Raw genomic sequence first — 19,206 nt, 5'->3', positions numbered from 1 at the left:
GATGGTTCCAATCCCTCTTGAACCCAGAGGTTGATCAGCCTGCCCTTGGCGCTGCAGCGCATTCCTGCAGTGAATGAATATAACCAGCCCAAGTCTCGGAACACGTCGGAAGCACCATGGAGACACTGGCTCTCCCAACAGGCAGACCAAACCCTGGAGGAGGCTGTCTCCACGTGGGCACTCCCCATCCTTCCTCTCCACTCTGTTCTCCTTACCTGTCTGTACTCAGGCCCCCACAAGCCACCGGCTCTGCCCCCACCCCAACCAGAGGGACCTCCCCTCCGAGGGTGTCTCCCAGGGCCACCCTACAGGGAGGGCCAAGACCCTGCATATCTTGTGTTCCAGGTCTGGTATACAATGGGTGCCCCATAAGTATGGCTGAAAATGGCCTATGATTTACCCAGACTCCACACCTGCTGTTTGGCAGGCAGTGCTGGGCACACCCTGGGGCCACAAGTGTATGGACACAGTGCTGGCAGCCTTTGGAGAGGTCACCGTAAGTGGGGACAGGGATCTAGAAAATTCTAATACAACCCCAGGGGCAGGGATCCAGAAGGGCCAGGGGGAGTTCCCAGGGGGCAGATGGTGCTTCTAATCCCATTCCCCACTTACAGACGAGGAAGTGGGGCTCAGACAGGAATGGTGATTTCCCCAAGTTAATGTCAGCAGGTCAGGAGCCACATCAGAGCTAAAGGCAGCTCTCCTAGCCCCTGGCCAGTGCTCTTTCTAGAACAAGCTTTCTCAACTTTACCACTGACATTTGGGTCTGAGCATTCTTTTTAAAAAAACATTTTTTTTTTTTTTAACTTTGTGGCCACACTTCTTGCTATGTGGGATCTCAGCTCCCTGAGCAGGGTCTGAACCCGCACCCCCTGCACTGGGAGCATGGAGTCTTGGCCACTGGACCTCCGGGGAAGTCCCTGGGCCTGAGCATTCTTTGTGGTGAGGGGCTGCCTGGGCCTGCGTGATGTTTAGCGGCATCCCTGGCCTCTACCCACTTGATGCCACTGGTACCCTTCCCATCAATTGTGGCAATCCAGAACACCTCGAGACATCACCAGACACCCACTGAGGAGCAAAACTGCTCTCAGTGGAGAGCTACTAGTTAGAGCTTGGAAAATGTGGGCTGAGATAAGAGAGGCAGCAGCCCAAGTCAAGCCCTGGGCCACAGATGTGGACGACAGTCTGGTGTCAGGGCCAGGCCAGCCTTACCAATGAGCAACCAGCTTACCGGTCCAGGCTCACTTTTCACCAGGGTGTCCACACTTATGAGATTGCTTAGATTTGTGTCCGGTCGGGAACTTTTTCAGAGTGCCTCAGCTCACCACACCCCTGGGAGGTGTACAGGGGGAGATATTCTATTAGTATCCTCATTTTCTTGTGTTTGCTTAGTTGCTAAGCCATGTCAGACTCTTTGCGACCCCATGGACTGTAGCCTGCCAGGCTCCTCTGTCCATGGGATTTCCCAGGCAAGAATACTGAAGTGCGTTTTCCTTCTCCAGGGGATCTTCCCGACCCAAGGATCAAAGCCGCATCTCCTGCCCTGCAGGCAGGTTCTTTACCACTGAGCAACCTGGGAATCCGGGAGACTGAGGCTTGAGAAGGTTTGATGCACCAAAGTCACCCAGTAAGCTAGTGGCCAAGCCAGGCTGGAACTCCCTGCCAATGGAGTTGCCTAGAGACAGAGACTGGTAGGATAGAGAGGAAGGTCTTTCAACTTCTGCATCTTCTTCTAGAAGCCCGTGTCCCCAGAACTCAAATCCATTAGTTCCTAACAATCCCCAGGGGCACCATAACTCTGATCTCTTACAGATGACAACTACGGAGGCTCAAAGAGGACAAGAGACAACATCCAATCAAATGCACGTCTTCTTGGAGGGGTGCCCTCTTCTCTCAGTGCCAGCTCACATCCAGGCTGGGGCCCAAGTGCCTGGGCTCCTCACAGCCCATGACAGTCCCTTAGACACTGTCTGGCCAATGGGCCCTTCCAGGCACTTAGCTGGCATCATTGCCATCAACATGGACCATCTGGTACTCAGAATTCCCTTCCTCTGATGCAGGAAGAGGCGGCTGATCTTAGTGAGAGAATGTTTTCAACCGTGACTCAATTCTGCTATTAAGAGTAATCATCCTCTAATTACTGGTGATAACCATGGTTCACAAAGTTTGTGCATTTACAACACACCAAGAATGATCCTGAGGGCATCAAAGCCTTTACTCAACTAGTTCAAAGTCTGCTGCAGTCCTATGGGGCAGGCATTATTATTGGCCCCACTTTATAGATAGTCAGGCCAAGGCTCAACCAGGTTAAGCCAGTATGTGTGGGTGATAGGAGATCCAAGCTCAGGGATCTCTGGCTGACTCTGAGGCTCCATGCGCCTCCCACTGCATCAAGACCCCAGAAGTCAGAGGGCATGAATGGACAGGTATACCAGAAAAGACAAACTTATTAGAGCCGGAAGTGGGCTTCTCAGCAAGTCGAATAAACCACCTGTGCTCCTGCACGTCCGATCCACCTTGTAAACAAATCCCTTCTTAGAAATCGCAAAAGTAAACTTCAAGCTCCCAGAACCACAAGCGTGATGGGCTCCCTAAGAAGAGTGTGTAGTGTCAATAACAAGTAGAGTGAGGCTGGCTGGTGGTCCCAGGAGGGCCCAGGAAATGGGGGAAGAGTAAGGTAGGGGCCTCAGATTCCCGAGTACCAAATCCTCCCGCCTACGATGGACTCCAGGTGGGGAAAGGATGGGGGGTGGGGGTGCAGTAGTGCACACAGGAGGCATGGGCTCTGAGGGCACCTCTGGGTGAGATGCCCCCTACACCTGCCTGTATTTCCCATGGAGGTGGCTGTCACAGACTCTCCTTGCCAGGGCCAGTATCCATCCAGCCAAGTGCAGGCCCAGTTTGGGCAATTATCTTCCCAGGGAAAGTCGCTCAGTCGCTCCAACTCTTTCTGACTCCATGGATTGTAGCCCACCAGGCTCCTCTGTCCATGGGATTCTCCAGGCAAGAATACTGGAGTGGGTTGCCATTCCCTTCTCCAGGGGGTCTTCCTGGCCCAGAGACTGAACCTGGGTCCCCTGCATTGCAGGCAGATTCTTTACCATCTGAGCCACCAGGGAAGCCTATCTTCCCCAGCTACAATGTAAAGTTCAAGATGGCGCCTCTGAGAACCCCCTTCAGCAAGCCCCTTCTCTCGGGGTCTCCTGAACTCACCTTGAAAGGTGTGATGCGGCTCAGTGCCTTCTGAACGGCACACGGCCACGGGCTTCAGGCAACAAGTCAGACCTGGGCCTGGCCTCCTGGCCCCGGGGCCCCGTCCTGCCCTCAGCAGCCCTTTGCAGGGGATTGGGGGGCACATCCCTAGGCCAAACGGTGTGCTGGACAGTTCAGAGGCAAGGGCAGTTTCTCGCTCCTCCCCTCCCTGAGCCTCTGGGTTTTAGTCCCAGGAGCTGGAGCCTGGCAAGGTCAGCAGAGTGCTGAGGCAGGCAGGATGCCCATCCTCCCCTGAGGACCGCAGGGGCGCACAGGTGACGGAAAGAAGACCGGCCAGCCCCTTCCCCACAGTCCAGAGGGACAGGACACAGACGATAAGTTACAGCCCCGGTGGGTCAAGGTCCCCCTTCACAATGGATGTGCCCTGGAGGGGCTTCCTCTCTTAACCTGCCCAGAGGTGGGTGGGAGGTACTGCGTCCGGAAGCAACTCTTAAGGGTACCTACGTGTCAGGGGTCTCAGGGACACCTTCAGTGTTTGATTTAAGAGTTTGTCTGTCTCCTCGGTTAATATTTATTGGGACAAAAACAGTGGCGCCTGAGGGTTGGTTACCCATTCCTGAGTCTTGCGTGGGGAAAGGGGACTGGATGTGGGCTACCGGTGAAGGGCCGGCCTCATCACGAGACAGAGGTTTTGTGTTACTCGTTGCTGCAGTCAGACGCCCTGGGCTGAGGGTCGTCCCTGCTATCTTCACCCTCTGCCACCTCCCACCGCCGGGCGCCAAGCTCACCGGGGGCGGCTCGGACCAGCGGGCCTAGGACAGCCGGGGATGCCAGCTCAAGGCTTCTCCCGGGATCTCGCTTACACCCATCTCGAACACCGCGGATGCACCCGCTCTGGGGCTTTTCAGTCTGAGCCCTCTATGCGCCCTTAGATCCAGACCAGCTCTCGGGAGCCAGGAGGGGGCGGTGGCCGAGACGGGCAGGGCCGCGGAGCACAGCGTCCCCGAGGACCGCTCCTCGCCGGGTGGACCTGGGTACCCGCACCCCGGAGCGCAAGTGCTGCTCTCTCCCCTCTGACCGCCGGCCCCCGGCGCAGGGCCGCCAAGGGGCGGGTGGCCACGCGTTACCTTCCATGGACATGGGCTCCAGGATGCCGAACTGCTTGAGGACGGCGATGAACAGCAGTACCACCACGGCCATGGCGCACAGCTCCATGCCCTGGATGCCCATGGCGGCCAGTGCTGCCTGGGGCCGGGGCGTGCCCCTCGCCCTCACGCTGCCTCCGGAGGCACCGGGGCCGGTGCTGCCCGCCCGGCCTCTAGGGGAGACCGCGGCTCACATGCCCCCGGCAGGCGGGGCTGCAGTCGTCGGCGGGGCCCGGGCCCCGCGGAGGGCGGCGGCGAGCTGGGGCCGGCCGGGAGGTCGGATGCGGAGCTGCGACAGAGCCAGAGCGCAACTTTCCGAGTCAGCCGGCAAACTTCGAGGCGCGGCGGCGGCGCGGAGCGCAGCTCGCGTGGCGGGCTCTGGCCAGAGGCGCCTCCATGCCCGGAGCGGGCGCCGCGCCTCTTTCGGCCCCTCTCCAGCCCCAAGGGCTCCAGGGCACGGGGGCGCGGCGGCGGCGGCGGCGGCGGGGGTCCCCAGCGCTCCGGGTCGCCCCAGCCTCCATCGCGGCTCCCCGCGCGCTCATTGGCCTAGGCGCGGCGACCACCAGGGGAGGAGTCCCCTGCGGGCTCCCCTCCCACCACCCCCACACACACCGAGCGCGCCAGCCCGGGAAGGGGCGGAGGGAGATGGCCCCGCCCCGCACGGGCCAGCCCGCAGACGGTGCCTGGCGCAGAGCCAGCGCTACCCAGCCAGCCCCCGCGTGACCGAGCGGTCCGCGGTTTTACAGAATCGCTCGTGCAGGGTGGGGCCGTGTGGCTGGGGAGGGGGCCGGGGCCGGAAGGGAGCACCAGCGCCACTCCCCGGGGGAAGTCGGGGCTCCACTCTCCCGATGGAGGGGCGCGGAGACTGGCCACCGCAGCTCTTCGCCCGGCGGGCCAGGACACAGCTGGCCTTCGGAGGATCCGGGAAGCCCTCTCTCCCCAGGGTATTTCCCACAACCATCAATCCACGGCCGGAGATTGAACTTGGCCCTGGTCTGGCTTCCCTGCAGAAATGGAAAAGTTGGTACTCAAAGTTCTCGAGTTCATGCGCTCGAGGCTTTTTAGGAGGGAGTTGGGCTTTGGCATTAGAGTCTACTAAGCTGAGTTCAAGTCTTGACTTTGCTGCGTGACCTTGGTCGAGTCAAGGACTTGCAGCCTACTCCTCCTCGTCCACAAAGAGGGGCTGGTGCCTGCCTTTCCGGCTGTGGGAAAGAGCCGAGCGGATGTCAAGTGCTACGCGCGGGCAGTTCGAGGGAGTGCTAAGTCGTTTGTGGATCGCTTTCTTCCTGCCCGGGGACACAGAGTAGGAAAGGAAAGCCGCTCAAAGGAAGGTGAAAGAAAGGGGAGAGGTGGTGGCGTGGCAGGGCGGAGCCCGGAATCCTCCTAGCCCCCAAACTCCGGGACTTGGGGGCCGAAGCCGTGACTCTCTGCTGCCCTCCGGCGGGCGCTGCGCGCGCGGTGCACTCACCGGCCCAGAGCTCCGAGCGCGGCCACGGTGGGCTGCTGTGAACACTAAGTTCTCCTGTTCTCTGGTTTCTTAGTGGAGGGGGAAATCCAGCCCCGGACCACGCCCGTGAAAGTGAGCCCTGTTTGGACCTAGGGCTTGAACAATAGCGGCTCCCATTTATGGAGCCTCTGCTACCCGCTCTTTCATTCAACAAATACTGAGCGTGTACTGCGCCCTAGGTGCAGAGGGGTGTGGCGTGGCGGAAAACCGCAGCGTGCACAGCGAAGGGCCGTGCTGCAACTGCAGGCGAGCCGAGCCTTTAGGTTTACTTGTAATCCTTAAAGGCTCCCCCAGTGGGTATTCCTCTTCTCCCACTTCACAGGTGAGAAAACTGAGACCTAGAGGGTGGATTATGGAAGGGGATACAAGTGCCCCCCAGGCCTGCTGAATTCCAGAGCAGATGTTGTCCTAGGACAGGGCACTGCTTCTGGTGGAAACTGAAGCAGAGAAAGGCCTGGCGTCTCTCTCTGTCTGTGCAGTTCAACGTCACTGTTTAACACAGGTGGGTAAAAGTCTGAGTTATTGGAGATATTTTTAAAGAACTGTAAATCCGCAGCGTTCAATTCCACTTAAGTGGGCATGTGGTGAGTCTCCGCTGACCAAAGGCAAGAGGTCTAAGTGGTTCTGTTGGAACCCACGAATTGCTTGTGAGTAGTCTAGAAAGGTTAAAAAGCCTCCTGCCATCTAATTTACACACTTCAGTGCTGAGCAAAGTGTAGCCTTTTTCCCAGCTAGTTCGCCAGTCCTCACTCAATAGCCTGGTTAAGAGCCCAGTGGCATGAAACCTCCCTAAGCCTATTCCTCATCCATAAAAGGGGTTTCCGTGGTAGCTCAGAGAATACAGAAAACGCTTGCAAGGTAGGAGATGTGGGTTCAGTCCCTGGGTGGGCAAGGTCTCCTGGAGAAGGAAATGGCAACCCACTCCAATATTCTTGCCTGGAGAATTCCATGGACAGAGGAGCCTGGCGGGCTACAGTCCATGGGGTCGCAAAGAGTTGACTGAGTGACTAAGCACTCTCACATGCATTCATAAAAGGGGTGGTGGTGGTGATGGTCCAGACCCTACAGGGGCCTGTAAAGAATTGGATAATACAAGGCCTGGCATCTGTCGCAGGCTCTGATGGCCCATGTTCTCCGAGCAGGGTGCTAGACCTAAGATAGACGGAGGGCAGGGGTCAGAGAAGAGAGCAAGCAAAGGAAGCCGTCTCGGGGTGAGGGGGGTTCCTCCTGAGCTGCCCCTACTCTGCTTCCTGCCTCAGTTTCCCCTGGTGCTCCCAAACACCTCCCCCATGAAAGTTTCAGTGACTACCCATAAACACCGAGCTAGAAACCAGACATCGATCCCTGGCTATGCAGCGTAAAATATTAACGACGCCTAAGTGGGTACCAGGGCTGAGAGGAGAATGTCCGCTTGCTTGGCATTAGCAGCCCAGGCCAGGGGCCTAATGGATGGGAAGCTGACTGCCCTGCTCGCTCACTAGCCTGGGGCCTGCCAGCTTGGGGGCCTACCCAGGCCCACTGAGGCTGTGCCAGCAGCACTCTCAGAGCCCACTTGCCCAGGACCTGGAGCAGGGAGCTGGCAGACAACCCTCCAAGTCCCATACATCCTCGCCACACCCATGAAGGGCCAGGCTAAGCCTGGCCGTTTCCAGCTGTCTCTGGCTCCCCTCCCAGGGGGGCATTTGCCCTGGCACTCATTCACCCCTCCTCACCCCCTAAAGGCCTCAGGGGGCAGGAAGCAAGTTGGGTGTTGGCTGTGCTCCCTGATACCCGCTCTCTGCCTTAGGGGAGGGGCAGGCTCAGGGGAGGAGTGCAAACAGAGAAATCTCTGCAGGGCAGGCCCGCAGAGGTAGGGACTCCAGGGACTGCTGGCTCTTCCTCAGGAGACAGGGGAAGGCGGGCGAGGGGTGGGGGTGGCTGAACCCTCACTGGAGACCTCACAGGTGGTATAGGAGGCCCCAGAGGGACTGGTCTAATTTAGAATGTTTCAGAGACCCAGCTGCTTTGGGGCTGGGTGGGGTACCCTTTAAACCTAGGCTTGCACCTCACACCTGAGGTCATAGTCTTCCTTTGGCCTGGAATATTTTTTTTAACTTTTAATTTGGAGCGTAGCCAATTGACAATGTTGTGAAAGTTTCCGCCGGACAGCAAAGGGACTCAGCCACACATACACACGCATGCCTTCGCCCTCAAACTCCCCTCCCATCCAGGCTGCCACATGACATTAAGCAGAGTTCCTTGTGCTGCACAGCAGGTGCCTGGAATATCTTTGATGCCGGTCCAGTTCTACCACCAGGAAGCCACCCTGGAACCCTGCACTAACCCCCTGCATGAACCCTGTGTTCTTCAAACCCCCAAGGCCTCTGCTGCCTGGGCAACACCTTCCGTGCTGCGTGCTGGCCATCAGCCCCGACACTTCCCACGTCATCCATGGTCCTCTTTCCTCACCAGCTGCCCCGCCCACCCCTGTGAGCTCAGACCCTGTCAGCTTGGCCAGTGTTCACTGGGAGCTGCCTGCTTACTGTTCCTGACCACCTAGCTGCCCAAGGATTTCAAGAGGCCTTTCAACTCTTAAGGGAGAGATTGGGATGGACACATGCTATTCAAGAGACCCATTTCCTGCAGACAGCCCAGCAAGTTGTTCCTGTCCCAATTCTCTGGCGAGCAGGCCTTCCTTGGTTCTAGTGCATTCTATTGGGCAGAATGGGCATCATGCAATTTAGTCATCCTTCTCATATTTCATAACAGCCGGATGAGAATGCCCAGGAATGGAATTCCACAGCCAAAGAGATGCCTCTAAGATTCCTCCCTGTGATGTCCCAGGGCTCCTGCAATGCAGTGCAGCCAAAGCTGATCACACAAACCAGTCCCCCCTCAAGCTCCCTGTCACAGCTGCTCAGGCCCAAACCCTGGCTCTTAGACTGGGCTCTGCCTGTCCCCACTCCGGCCCAGTCTGTCACTCAGCCCTGGCACCGTGCCTCTTTCTCCTCCATCTCTGCTCCTGGTTGCCACCAGCCTGGCCACACCATCGTCCCTTTCTCCTGGACTCCTGACTCTGCCCTCCAAGCAGGGCTACACCTCCTCCACTCTATCCTCCTGCCTCTGTTCAGCAGCCAGAGTGATCATCTCAAGGTGAACATCAGGTCCTTCTCTTGCTTGAAACCTCCAGTGGCTCTCTGACTCAACCCTGGTTGTGTCTGCCTGCTCTGTATTCCTCCCTCTGATTTGGTAGCAGCACCCTGATTTCTGGCAGGCAATTTCAGAGGTTTGGGGACGTGACTGGTCCATCAACAATGATTCTTCTCCAACTCCAGAATGCCGCTGCACCACCATGCGACTGGCTCGGGGACGGGCGCCACATGGGGGCCAGGGTGATGACAGGCCTCCGTGGGCCTGGCCCTGGGACGGGAGGGACGCTCTCTCTCGTACGATGACAGAGAGTTGGCCGTCCTGCCGCCATCTGAGGACAGCAAGTCTGAGGATGTAGTCACTTCATGAGCAAACAGAGCAAAGGGCGGAGAGAAAGAGACTGAGTCCCGCTGACAGTGTTGTGTGCCTGGATCCAGCTGTCCCTGATGGCACATCCAAACCTATTTCTTCCAGTTAGAGGAGCCAATAAATCTCCCTATTGTTGCTTAAGCTGATGTGAGCTGGGTTGCTGTCCCTCGCGACCAAGATGTTCCTGATGAATGAATTCTCGAAGACTCACAGACCAAAGATCAAAGTCCCTAATAAGCCCCATGAAAGCTGCTGGCATCTCTGAGCACTTACTACTACCAGGAACTTCAGTATAACTCGTCTCCCTCATTCCTCACAGATTCCGATCTCTTGACAAGAGGAAGACATTAAAGCAGAGAGTGGTTGATGCTTTGTTGAAGGGCACACAGCAGATAAACCACAGTGTTAGGATTTGAACCCAAGCAGTCAGCTCCACAGCCTGTGATTTTTAAAAAAGTATTTATTTATTTGGCTGCACAGGGTCCTAGCCACAGTGTACAGCCTTCTGGGGATCTTAGTGCCCCAGCCAGGGATCAAACTTGCATGCGAAGGCAGATTCTTAACCACTGAACCACCAGGGAAGTTCTCAGAGCCTGCGATTGTAATTCAGCACCACCTTATCCCTCTAGACCCATAAGGTCAGGCTCCTCCACCTCTCCTTGGCTCACATGACCCCACCCACGCCCGCAGCTGCCAGGACTCTCCCATCCCCAGGTCTTTGTGCAGGCTCTTCCCTGAGCCGCAGTGCCCTCCCTCCTCCTCCTCTTCTTCACCCACCCTAGTCATTCTTTGAGTCTCAGCTTCATGTCTTGTCTACAGAGGGGACTCTCCTGGCCTCCTCCCCCTTGTTAGTCTCTACATTAAGCTGAGGCTGGTCATGTGAACCAGGGCCAAGTCCCTATTTGCAACCCTGACCTGTTGGCAGACTTGGCCAAGGCGTTACACCTCTCCGAGCCTTCCTTTCCTTCTTGCAAAATGGGGTCACTTGATGACATTTACCTGCCTGTCACACTGAGCTGTGATCATCTGACAAGCTGACGGATGTGAAAGCATCCTGAGACACACGTGAAGGGCCTGAAGGAGCTTCTTTAGGCCCACGGAGGGAGCGACGGAGAGAGGTCCAGTGCCCTGTGCCTTACTCCAGTGCCCAAGCCCTCCAATCGAACAGACCCATGGGACTGCACAGAACCGATTCACATAATCTCTGTCCCAGCCCAACTGCAGATTAAATGGGAGAGATTCATGGCCACAGGTAATAGAAAACCTTCATTCATTAGCTTAAACCACAAGGAACTGTATCATGTCACACACAGGAAGTCCAGTAGGAGGCTGGCTCCAGGGACAGGCAGCTCAGATTCAGCAATACCTTTAAAGGTACTGGTTTCTTGTATCTATCTACACTGCAAGCCACAGAGTGTCTATCTTATCCACAGCAGACTGACCTCATGATCACAAGATGGATGCCTAGTTCCAGACATCACACCCTGACATATCCTGGAAAATATTAAGGGACCATCTCTTCCTATGTCTCTTACTTATAGCAGGGAAGACTTTTCTGTTAAACTTCTCATGAACAATCCCTCATGTTTGATCGGCTGGAATTGTTTCATATGCCATCCCTAAACCAGTTGCTAGCAAGAAGAGTGAGAACACCAGTGCAGCAGAGACTGCTGCAGAAGCCTTAAGACAGTGAGTGGCCCTCTCTAAACAGGGAGAAGGTAAGGAGTGTATTGAGACAAACAAGCAACACTGCACAAAAACCTTCTGTTTACAGTACCTAGGCCCAAGGTCCAAGGTCTTACCCATCTGCCTGCTGAGTAAAGAGACATTAAATAAAGAGAATCAATTTCCTCCAATGCAGAGTTTTAAAAAGGTTTCAGATTGTGTCTCATCGGCCCCTACTGATAGGCCTCTCCGTGGGTGGGGCTTAGATAAGTCAATGATGTAAGTATTTCTTGAGCCCTCACCCTGTGGATGGTCCCGATGAGTGTTTTGCAGAGGAATTGGCTTCTTTTTTAAAAAAATATTTTATTTGTTTATTTGCTTATTTATTTGACTGGGTCTTAGTTGCAACATCAGGTGGCCAAAGTACTGGAGCTTCAGCTTCAGCATCAGTCCTTCCAATGAATGTTCAGGGTTGATTTCTTTTAGGATTGACTGGTTTGATCTCCTTGCTGTCCAACAGACTTTAAGAGTCATCTTCAGCAACATAATTCAAAGTCAGGTTGCATGGGTTCAAATCGTGGCTTCTCCACTTATTAGCCATGTGATCTTAGGCAAGTAACTTAGCCTCAATTTGATTCAGTTTCTGCAACCATTAGTGGGAATGGTGATATCTATATCAAGTGAGTATGAGGGTAAAAGAAGTACATGTAAAACACTTAGAACAGTGTCCTTTGCCCATTTGAGGGCTGTAGCTTTTGTTGTTATTACAGAAAAAGGATTTATTGCACATCCTTGGCTCAGAGGCCAAGGAGGAAAATGGGTGAGCTTGAATACGTCTGTGTTTTTAACTATACAAATGCCACTATCTCTCTCAACTCCCTTGAGAGCAGAAAAGGAAGTTCCAATCATAATGGAATAGCTGGCATCAGACCTCTCTTACCACGGAAAACAACTGGAAAAAAAAATGTAAAACAACTCTAAGCGGGCATTGGACAGCAATTAACACAGGATAATGGTCCTTGAGAGACAGAATCACATTAAATGATTCCCACATTAATTTCATCTTTATCCCCGAGCATATTTTCCAAAATGCAGTAAAACCTCCCAGTACTGGTGGTCACACTGGGTAGAGGAAAAGGAAATCAGAGTTCAGAACTGCTTAAGTGGCTGTGATTTAAGGAGGGCAGGGATCTGGAAAGAAGGAAGCCACAGTGCAGGATCAGCCCCCCAAATCTATATGAAACTCTCCCCTGGCCCTCAGTTCAGGTTGTACATGAACGGGGAATGTCAAGAGGACTTGCTGAAAATAGCTGCTGGGAAGACTGATTGCTGAACAGAGATTTCAGAGGTCACACAGCTCCAGGGAAATACTGAGGTTCATGCCCAGCCAAAACGGAGGACACTGGTGAACGCCTGTGCTCTCCTTTGAGATCACGAAAGCCACACTTCGGAATTAAGGCCAAGCCTTAAGAAAACAGCTACACTCTATAAATAAGGGGAAAAGCTGAAACAGACCTGCCTTAACAAAGCCAAAAAGTAAGCTTTGACAGAATTAGTGTGATTTGCCAGGAATTTAACTGCCTGCCAAAACAAAGCTTAACACTCTCTACAGGAAGAGAAACTAATCCAGAGGGTCCACAGCATCTCATTTACAGCATTTGCCTCGCAATGAAAGACTGTTGAACATAAGAAGGAAAAGGTGGCCGATCATGGAGTCAACAGAAACAGAAGCCAGAGGTGCCCCAGATGCTGGGGTTAGCAGATGTGCGTGAGTGCTCAGTCGCTTCAGTCATGTCTGACTGTTTGTGACCCCAGGGACTGTAGCCCACCAGGCTCCTCTGTTCATGAGGATTCTCCAGGCAAGAATACCGGAGTGGGTTGCTATGCCCTCTCCAGGGGATCCTCCTGACCCAGTGATCGAACCCACACCTCCTACATCTCCTTCGTTGGCAGGTGAGTTTTTTTTTTTTTTACCACTCGTGCCACCTGGGAGGCCCAGGGTTAGCAGATAAGAACTTCAAAATAACTATACTTAATATTTTTATACATGGAAAAAGAAATGGATGAGATGAATGAAAAGATGAAGTTTAAATTTTAACAGAGAATTGGGATCTTGTGTCAGGGCTTGGTAAGGGAAGCAGAACCACCATCATGATATGGAATAAGGGCTTAATTATAAGAACGAGTCCTTACACAACTGTGGCAGCTGGGGAAGAAGTCTATAGAAGGTGGTCCATCTGCCTGTCCTTGAAGTTGCTGTAGGTCAGCAGCTCCAGAAGACAGGAAAAAAAAAACCTGGACATGAAGTGAAGGTGAGAACAAATTGGAATCCACATCTGCCTCTCACTGCCTCCAACCCTGACAACACAGGGGACCCATAGGAGCTGATCCCATCTGCCAAACAGCTGCACATGGCTCAGTATTCAACAGAAAGTGAAAAGTCGTACCAAGAAATAAGAAAATACAGCTCATATTCAGGGGGGAAGAAAACAAAACAGTCAAAAGAAACTGTCTCTGGGCTTCGCTGGTGGCTCAGTGGTAAATAATCCATCTGCCAATCCAGGAGACATGGGTTTGATCCCTGATCTAGGAGGATCCCACGGAGCACATGCCATGGAGCAGCTAAGCCCGTGCGCCACAGCTCTTGAGCTTGGCATCCGCAACTACTGAACGCAGATGTTGCAATTACTGACGAGCAAGTGCCCTGGAGCCCATGCTCTGCAACGAGAGAAGCCTGCACAGCAACTAGAGAGCAGCCCCCGCTCGCCTCAGTAGAGAAAAGCCCCTGCAGTAACAAAGACCCAGCACGGTCAAAAATAAATAAATAAAAACATTATCAAAAAGAGGAAGAAACTGTCTTTGAGTATCATAGGATGCCAGATTCAGCAGACAAAGACGTCAAAGTATATTCAAAGAACTTATGGAAACCCTATTTTAAAAATTGAAGGAAAATATGACTGATGACTTAGTAGATGGAGATTCTCAATAAAGTGAAAGAAAATATAAAAGAACCAGATGGAAATTCCGGAGATTAAAAGTCAAGTAACTGAAATTTAAAATTCATTAGAGGGGTTCGCTAGCAGATTTGAATTGGCAGAAGAATCAGTAACACTGAAGACAGATTGATAGGAATTACGAAAACAAAAGAACAGAGAGAAAAATGAAGAGTCTCAGATACTTGTGGACAAATATTAAACACACCAATATATATGTGATAAGAGTCCCAAAAGAACTGGAAAAAGGAGCAGAAAAAATATTTGGAGAAATAATAGCCCGAAGTTCCCCAGTTTAACAGAAAACATAAATCTACATAACCAAGAAGCTCAAATAATCCAAAATATACTCATGAAGATATTCACACCTGTACACATCATTGTTGAATGGAATACAAAGAAAAAAATCTCAGAAGCAGCAAGAGAAAATGGACATATCATATACAGATGACAATATGAATTTAAGCTGATCTCCCATCAAAATTATAGAGGCTGGGAGAAAGGGATAGTTAGGGAGTTTGGGAAGAACAGGTACACACTGCTATATTTCAAATGAATAACCAACAATGACCTACCATATAGCACAGGGAACTCTGTTCAACGTTGCGTACCTGGACGGGACAGGAGTTTGGGGGAGAATGGATACATGTGTATGTATGGCTGAATCTATCATTGTTCACCTGAAACTCACCACATTGTTAATCGGCTATTGTTGTTCAGTTGCTAAGTTGTGTCTACTACCCTGATACAAAATGAGATTTTTTAAAATGGGGGCTGGAAAGCAGTGGAATGACATAATTAAGGTGCAGAAAGAAAACATAAATTATCATCCAAGAACTCTTTATTCAGAAAAAACTATCCTTCACAAGGGCTTCCCTGGTGGGTCAGATGGGAAGGAATCTGCCTGCAATGCAGGAGACTGGGATTTGATCCCTGGGTGGGGAAGATCCCCTAGAGAAGGGAATGGCTACCCATTCCAGTATTCTTGCCTGGAGAATTCCATGGACAGAGGAGCCTGGCGGGCTACAGTCCATGGGGTTGCAAAGAGTTGACTGAGCAACTTTCACTTTTCATCTTTCAAAAATGAAGATAAAGACATTCTCAGATAAATATAAAGGATTCATTACTACGAAAACTGCCTAATGAGAAATACATAAGAAAATCCTTCAGGTTGAAAGAAAATAATTCAAATCCACAGAAGGAAATAAAGGGTGCCAGAAATAGTAATTATGTGGATAAATTTAAAATATTGTATACATATATTTTTAAAAATTTCTACTCTTAAGTTCTTTAAAAGATATAAGTTTGCATAAACCAATAATAACACTGTATGTTTTGGCTTATAACAATATATGGATATAACATGTGATGATTAAAAAAAGAAGAGAGAAAAAGAAAACATATTGGAGGAAAGTTTTTATATTTTATTGAAACTGATTTAATATTACTCTAAGGTAAACTGTGATAAGTTAAAATGTATACTGTAATCCCTAGAAGATCCACTAAGCAAGTAACTCAAAATAATAGTTTTGAAAATCAACAGGGGAATTTAAATGGTACACTAAAAAACATTTGTTTTACACACGAGGTGGCAGTAAAGGAGGAAGAGAACAAAAAAGTGACACTTAGAAAACAAGTAGTAAAATCACAGATTAAATACAGCTGTAACAATAATTATAGTAAATGTGAATGAACTAAAAACGAATGGGAAAAAAAACTGGAAAGAATATAAGGAAGATGTGGGCAAAGGACAAAATTGAAAAAGACTAACAAATGTGTAAACAGAGTCCCAAAATAAGAGGAGAGAGAAAAAGGGACAGAATTAAAATCTGAAGAAATAACGGCAGAAAATTTCCCCAAACTGATGAAAGATACCACACCACAGTTTCAACAAGCTCAACAAAATCCAGGCAGAATAAATACAAAGAATACCACAGTTAGGCATGTCATGGTCAAACAGCTGAAAACCAGCAGTAAAGAGAACACTTTAAAGGCATCCAGATGAAAAAAAGACATCCAGTGGGTGGGAAGGAATGAGTACAAATGACGGAAGATTTTGCAACAAAAACCACAGAAGCCAGAATACAGTGGGATAACATTATTTTCCAAAGTACTCTAGGAGGAATAACGGGCCAATCTATAATTATATACCCCCCAAAAAATAATGTCCTTCAAAATGAAGGATTAAGACAGATTTAGACATTCAGAGCTTAAACCCGAGGGAGTGTTTCATTTAGACATGTTACAGGAGTACTGAAGAGATGAAGCTCCCCATCGCAGGACCAGCTGCTAGGAGCAAGTCTTTGCCCACCACAGGAGTCTCTGGGATCTCTCAGCACCTTGGCCAGAATCAAGGCCAGTGGTCTTCGGAAGGAAGAACTTCATGCGGCTTAGTTAAGTGATTCTAGGTCCCATGGTTCTCATGGCCTGGAAAGACTTGGAAAGCATGGGAGAACTGAGAAACCCGACCAAGTGCACACATCTCCAATGTCACCATGCTGGGGGAACCCTCACTGCCTATTTGAGGGGAAAACGGTCTTTTGATTGCCCATTGACCTGCTTGATTCCCCCTTGGTCAGAAGGAGAGGATCTCTCTTCATGCTTCCATCCCTGTGCAAGGCTTATCCAAATTCCCATCTATTGCCCCAGGGGTTTCAGAGTCTAGTAATACTGAATGGATGGGATACTGAAAGAAGAACTCCCCAGGTCAGTAAGTGCCCAATATGCTACTGGATATCAGTGGAGAAATAACTCCAGAAAAATGGAGGATGGAGCCAAAGCAAAAATAGTACCCAGTTGTGGATGTGACTGGTGATAGAAGCAAGGTCCGATGATGTAAAGAGCAGTAATGCATAGGGACCTAGAATGTTAGGTCCATGAATCAAGGCAAATTGATAGGTCAAACAGGAGATGGCAATAGTCAACGTCGACATTCTAGGAATCAGCGAACTAAAATGGATCAGAATGGTTGAATTTAACTCAGATGACCATTATATCTACTACTGCGGGCAGGAATCCCTCATAAGAAATGGAGTAGCCATCATGGTCAACAAAAGAGTCCAAAATGCAGTACTTGGATGCAATCTCAAAAATGACAGAATGATCTCTGTTCGTTTCCAAGGCAAACCATTCAATACCATGGTAATCCAAGTCTATGCCCCAACCAGTAACACTGAAGAAGCTGAATGATTCTATGAAGACCTACAAGACCTTTTAGAACTAACACCCAAAAAAGATGTCCTTTTCATTGTAGGGGACTGGAATGCAAAAGTAGGAAGTCAAGAAACACCTGGAGTAGCGGACAAATTTGGCCTTGGAGTACAGAATGAAGCAGGGCAAAGGCTAATAGAGTTTTGCCAAGAGAATGCACTGGTCATAGCAAACACCCGCTTCCAACAACACAAGACTCTATACATGGACGTCACCAGATGGTCAACACCAAAATCAGATTGATTATATTCTTTGCAGCCAAAAATGGAGAAGCTCTATACAGTCAGCAAAAACAAGACTGGGAGCTGACTGTGGCTCAGATCATGAACTCCTTATTGCCAAATTCAGACTTAAATTGAAGAAAGTAGGGAAAATCACATCACCATTCAGGTATAACCTACATCAAATCCCTTATGATTATAAAGTGGAAGTGAGAAATAGATTTAAAGGAATAGATCTGATAGACAGAGCGCCTGATGAACTATGGATGGAGGTTCATGACACTGTACAGGAGACAGGGATCAAGACCATCCCCAAGAAAAAGAAATGCAAAAAAGCAAAATGGCTATCTGAGGAGGCCTCACAAATAGCTGTGAAAAGAAGAGAAGCCAAAAGCAAAGGAGAAAAGGAAAGATATAAGCATCTGAATGCAGAGTTCCAAAGAATAGCAAGGAGAGATAAGAAAGCCTTCCTCAGTGATCAGTGTAAAGAAATAGAGGAAAACAACAGAATGGGAAAGACTAGAGAACCCTTCAAGAAAATGAGAGATGCCAAGGGAACATTTCATGCAAAAATGGGCTCGATAAAGGACAGAAATGGTATGGACCTAACAGAAGCAGAAGATATTAAGAAGAGGTGGCAAGAATACACAGAAGAACTGTACAAAAAAGATCTCCAAGACCGAGAACATCACGATGGTGTGATCACTGACCTAGAACCAGACATCCTGGAATGTGAAGTCAAGCGGGCCTTAGAAAGCATCACTTTGAACAAAGCTAGTGGATGTGATGGAATTCCAGTTGAGCTATTTCAAATCCTGAAAGATGATGCTGTGAAAGTGCTGCACTCAATATGTCAGCAAATTTGGAAAACTCAGCAGTGGCCACAGGACTGGAAAAGGTCAGTTTTCATTGCAATCCCAAAGAAAGGCAATGCCAAAGAATGCTCACACTACCACACAATTGCACTCATCTCACACACTAGTAAAGTAATGCTCAAAATTCTCCAAGCCAGGCTTCAGCAATACATGAACCGTGAACTTCCAGATGTTCAAGCTGGTTTTAGAAAAGGCAGAGGAACCAGAGATCAAATTGCCAACATCCACTGGATCATGGAAAAAGCAAGAGAGTTCCAAAAAAACATCTATTTCTGCTTTATTGACTATGCCAAAGCCTTTGACTGTGTGGATCACAATAAACTGTGGAAAATTCTGAAAGAGATGGGAATACCAGACCACCTGACCTGCCTCTTGAGAAACCTGTTTGCAGGTCAGGAAGCAACAGTTAGAACCAGACATGGAAAAACAGACTGGTTCCAAATAGTAAAAGGAGTACATCAGGCTGTATATTGTCACTGTGCTTATTTAACTTATATGCAGAGTACATCATGAGAAACACTGGGCTGGAAGAAGCACAAGCTGGAATCAAGATTGCTGGGAGAAATGTCAATAACCTCAGATATGCAGATGACACCACTCTTATGGCAGAAAGTGAAGAGGAACTCAAAAGCCTCTTGATGAAAGTGAAAGAGGAAAGTGAAAAAGTTGGCTTAAAGCTCAACATTCAGAAAACTAAAATCGTGGCATCTGGTCCCATCATTTCATGGGAAATAGATGGGGAAACAGAGGAAACAGTGGCTGACTTTATTTTTTTGGGCTCCAAAATCACTGCTGATGGTGATTGCAGCCATGAAATTAAAAGATGTTTACTCCTTGGAAGAAAAGTTATGACCAACCTAGATAGCATATTAAAAAGCA

The 19,206-nt window shown here is 50.0% G+C and overlaps 1 protein-coding gene across 2 annotated transcripts in view; it reads right to left on the bottom strand.

The window, feature by feature from the left end:
* Positions 1-19,206, bottom strand: part of KCNIP3 (potassium voltage-gated channel interacting protein 3) — a 78,055-nt gene that overhangs the window by 22,524 nt on the left and 36,325 nt on the right. The window contains exon 1 of one of the 2 annotated variants that reach the window (XM_055539056.1): positions 4,341-4,443. The exons of the other annotated variant lie outside the window; for it this stretch is intronic. Within the exon in view, the coding sequence (XP_055395031.1) occupies positions 4,341-4,443 (103 nt within the window). Of the gene's footprint in view, positions 1-4,340; positions 4,444-19,206 lie in introns of those variants that run through there. 2 annotated transcript variants of the gene reach the window in all.

The sequence above is a fragment of the Bubalus kerabau genome, chromosome 11 (genome assembly GCF_029407905.1).
Source record: "Bubalus kerabau isolate K-KA32 ecotype Philippines breed swamp buffalo chromosome 11, PCC_UOA_SB_1v2, whole genome shotgun sequence".
Taxonomy (NCBI): Eukaryota; Metazoa; Chordata; class Mammalia; order Artiodactyla; family Bovidae; genus Bubalus; species Bubalus kerabau.
This window is presented reverse-complemented; position numbering and strand designations above follow the sequence as displayed.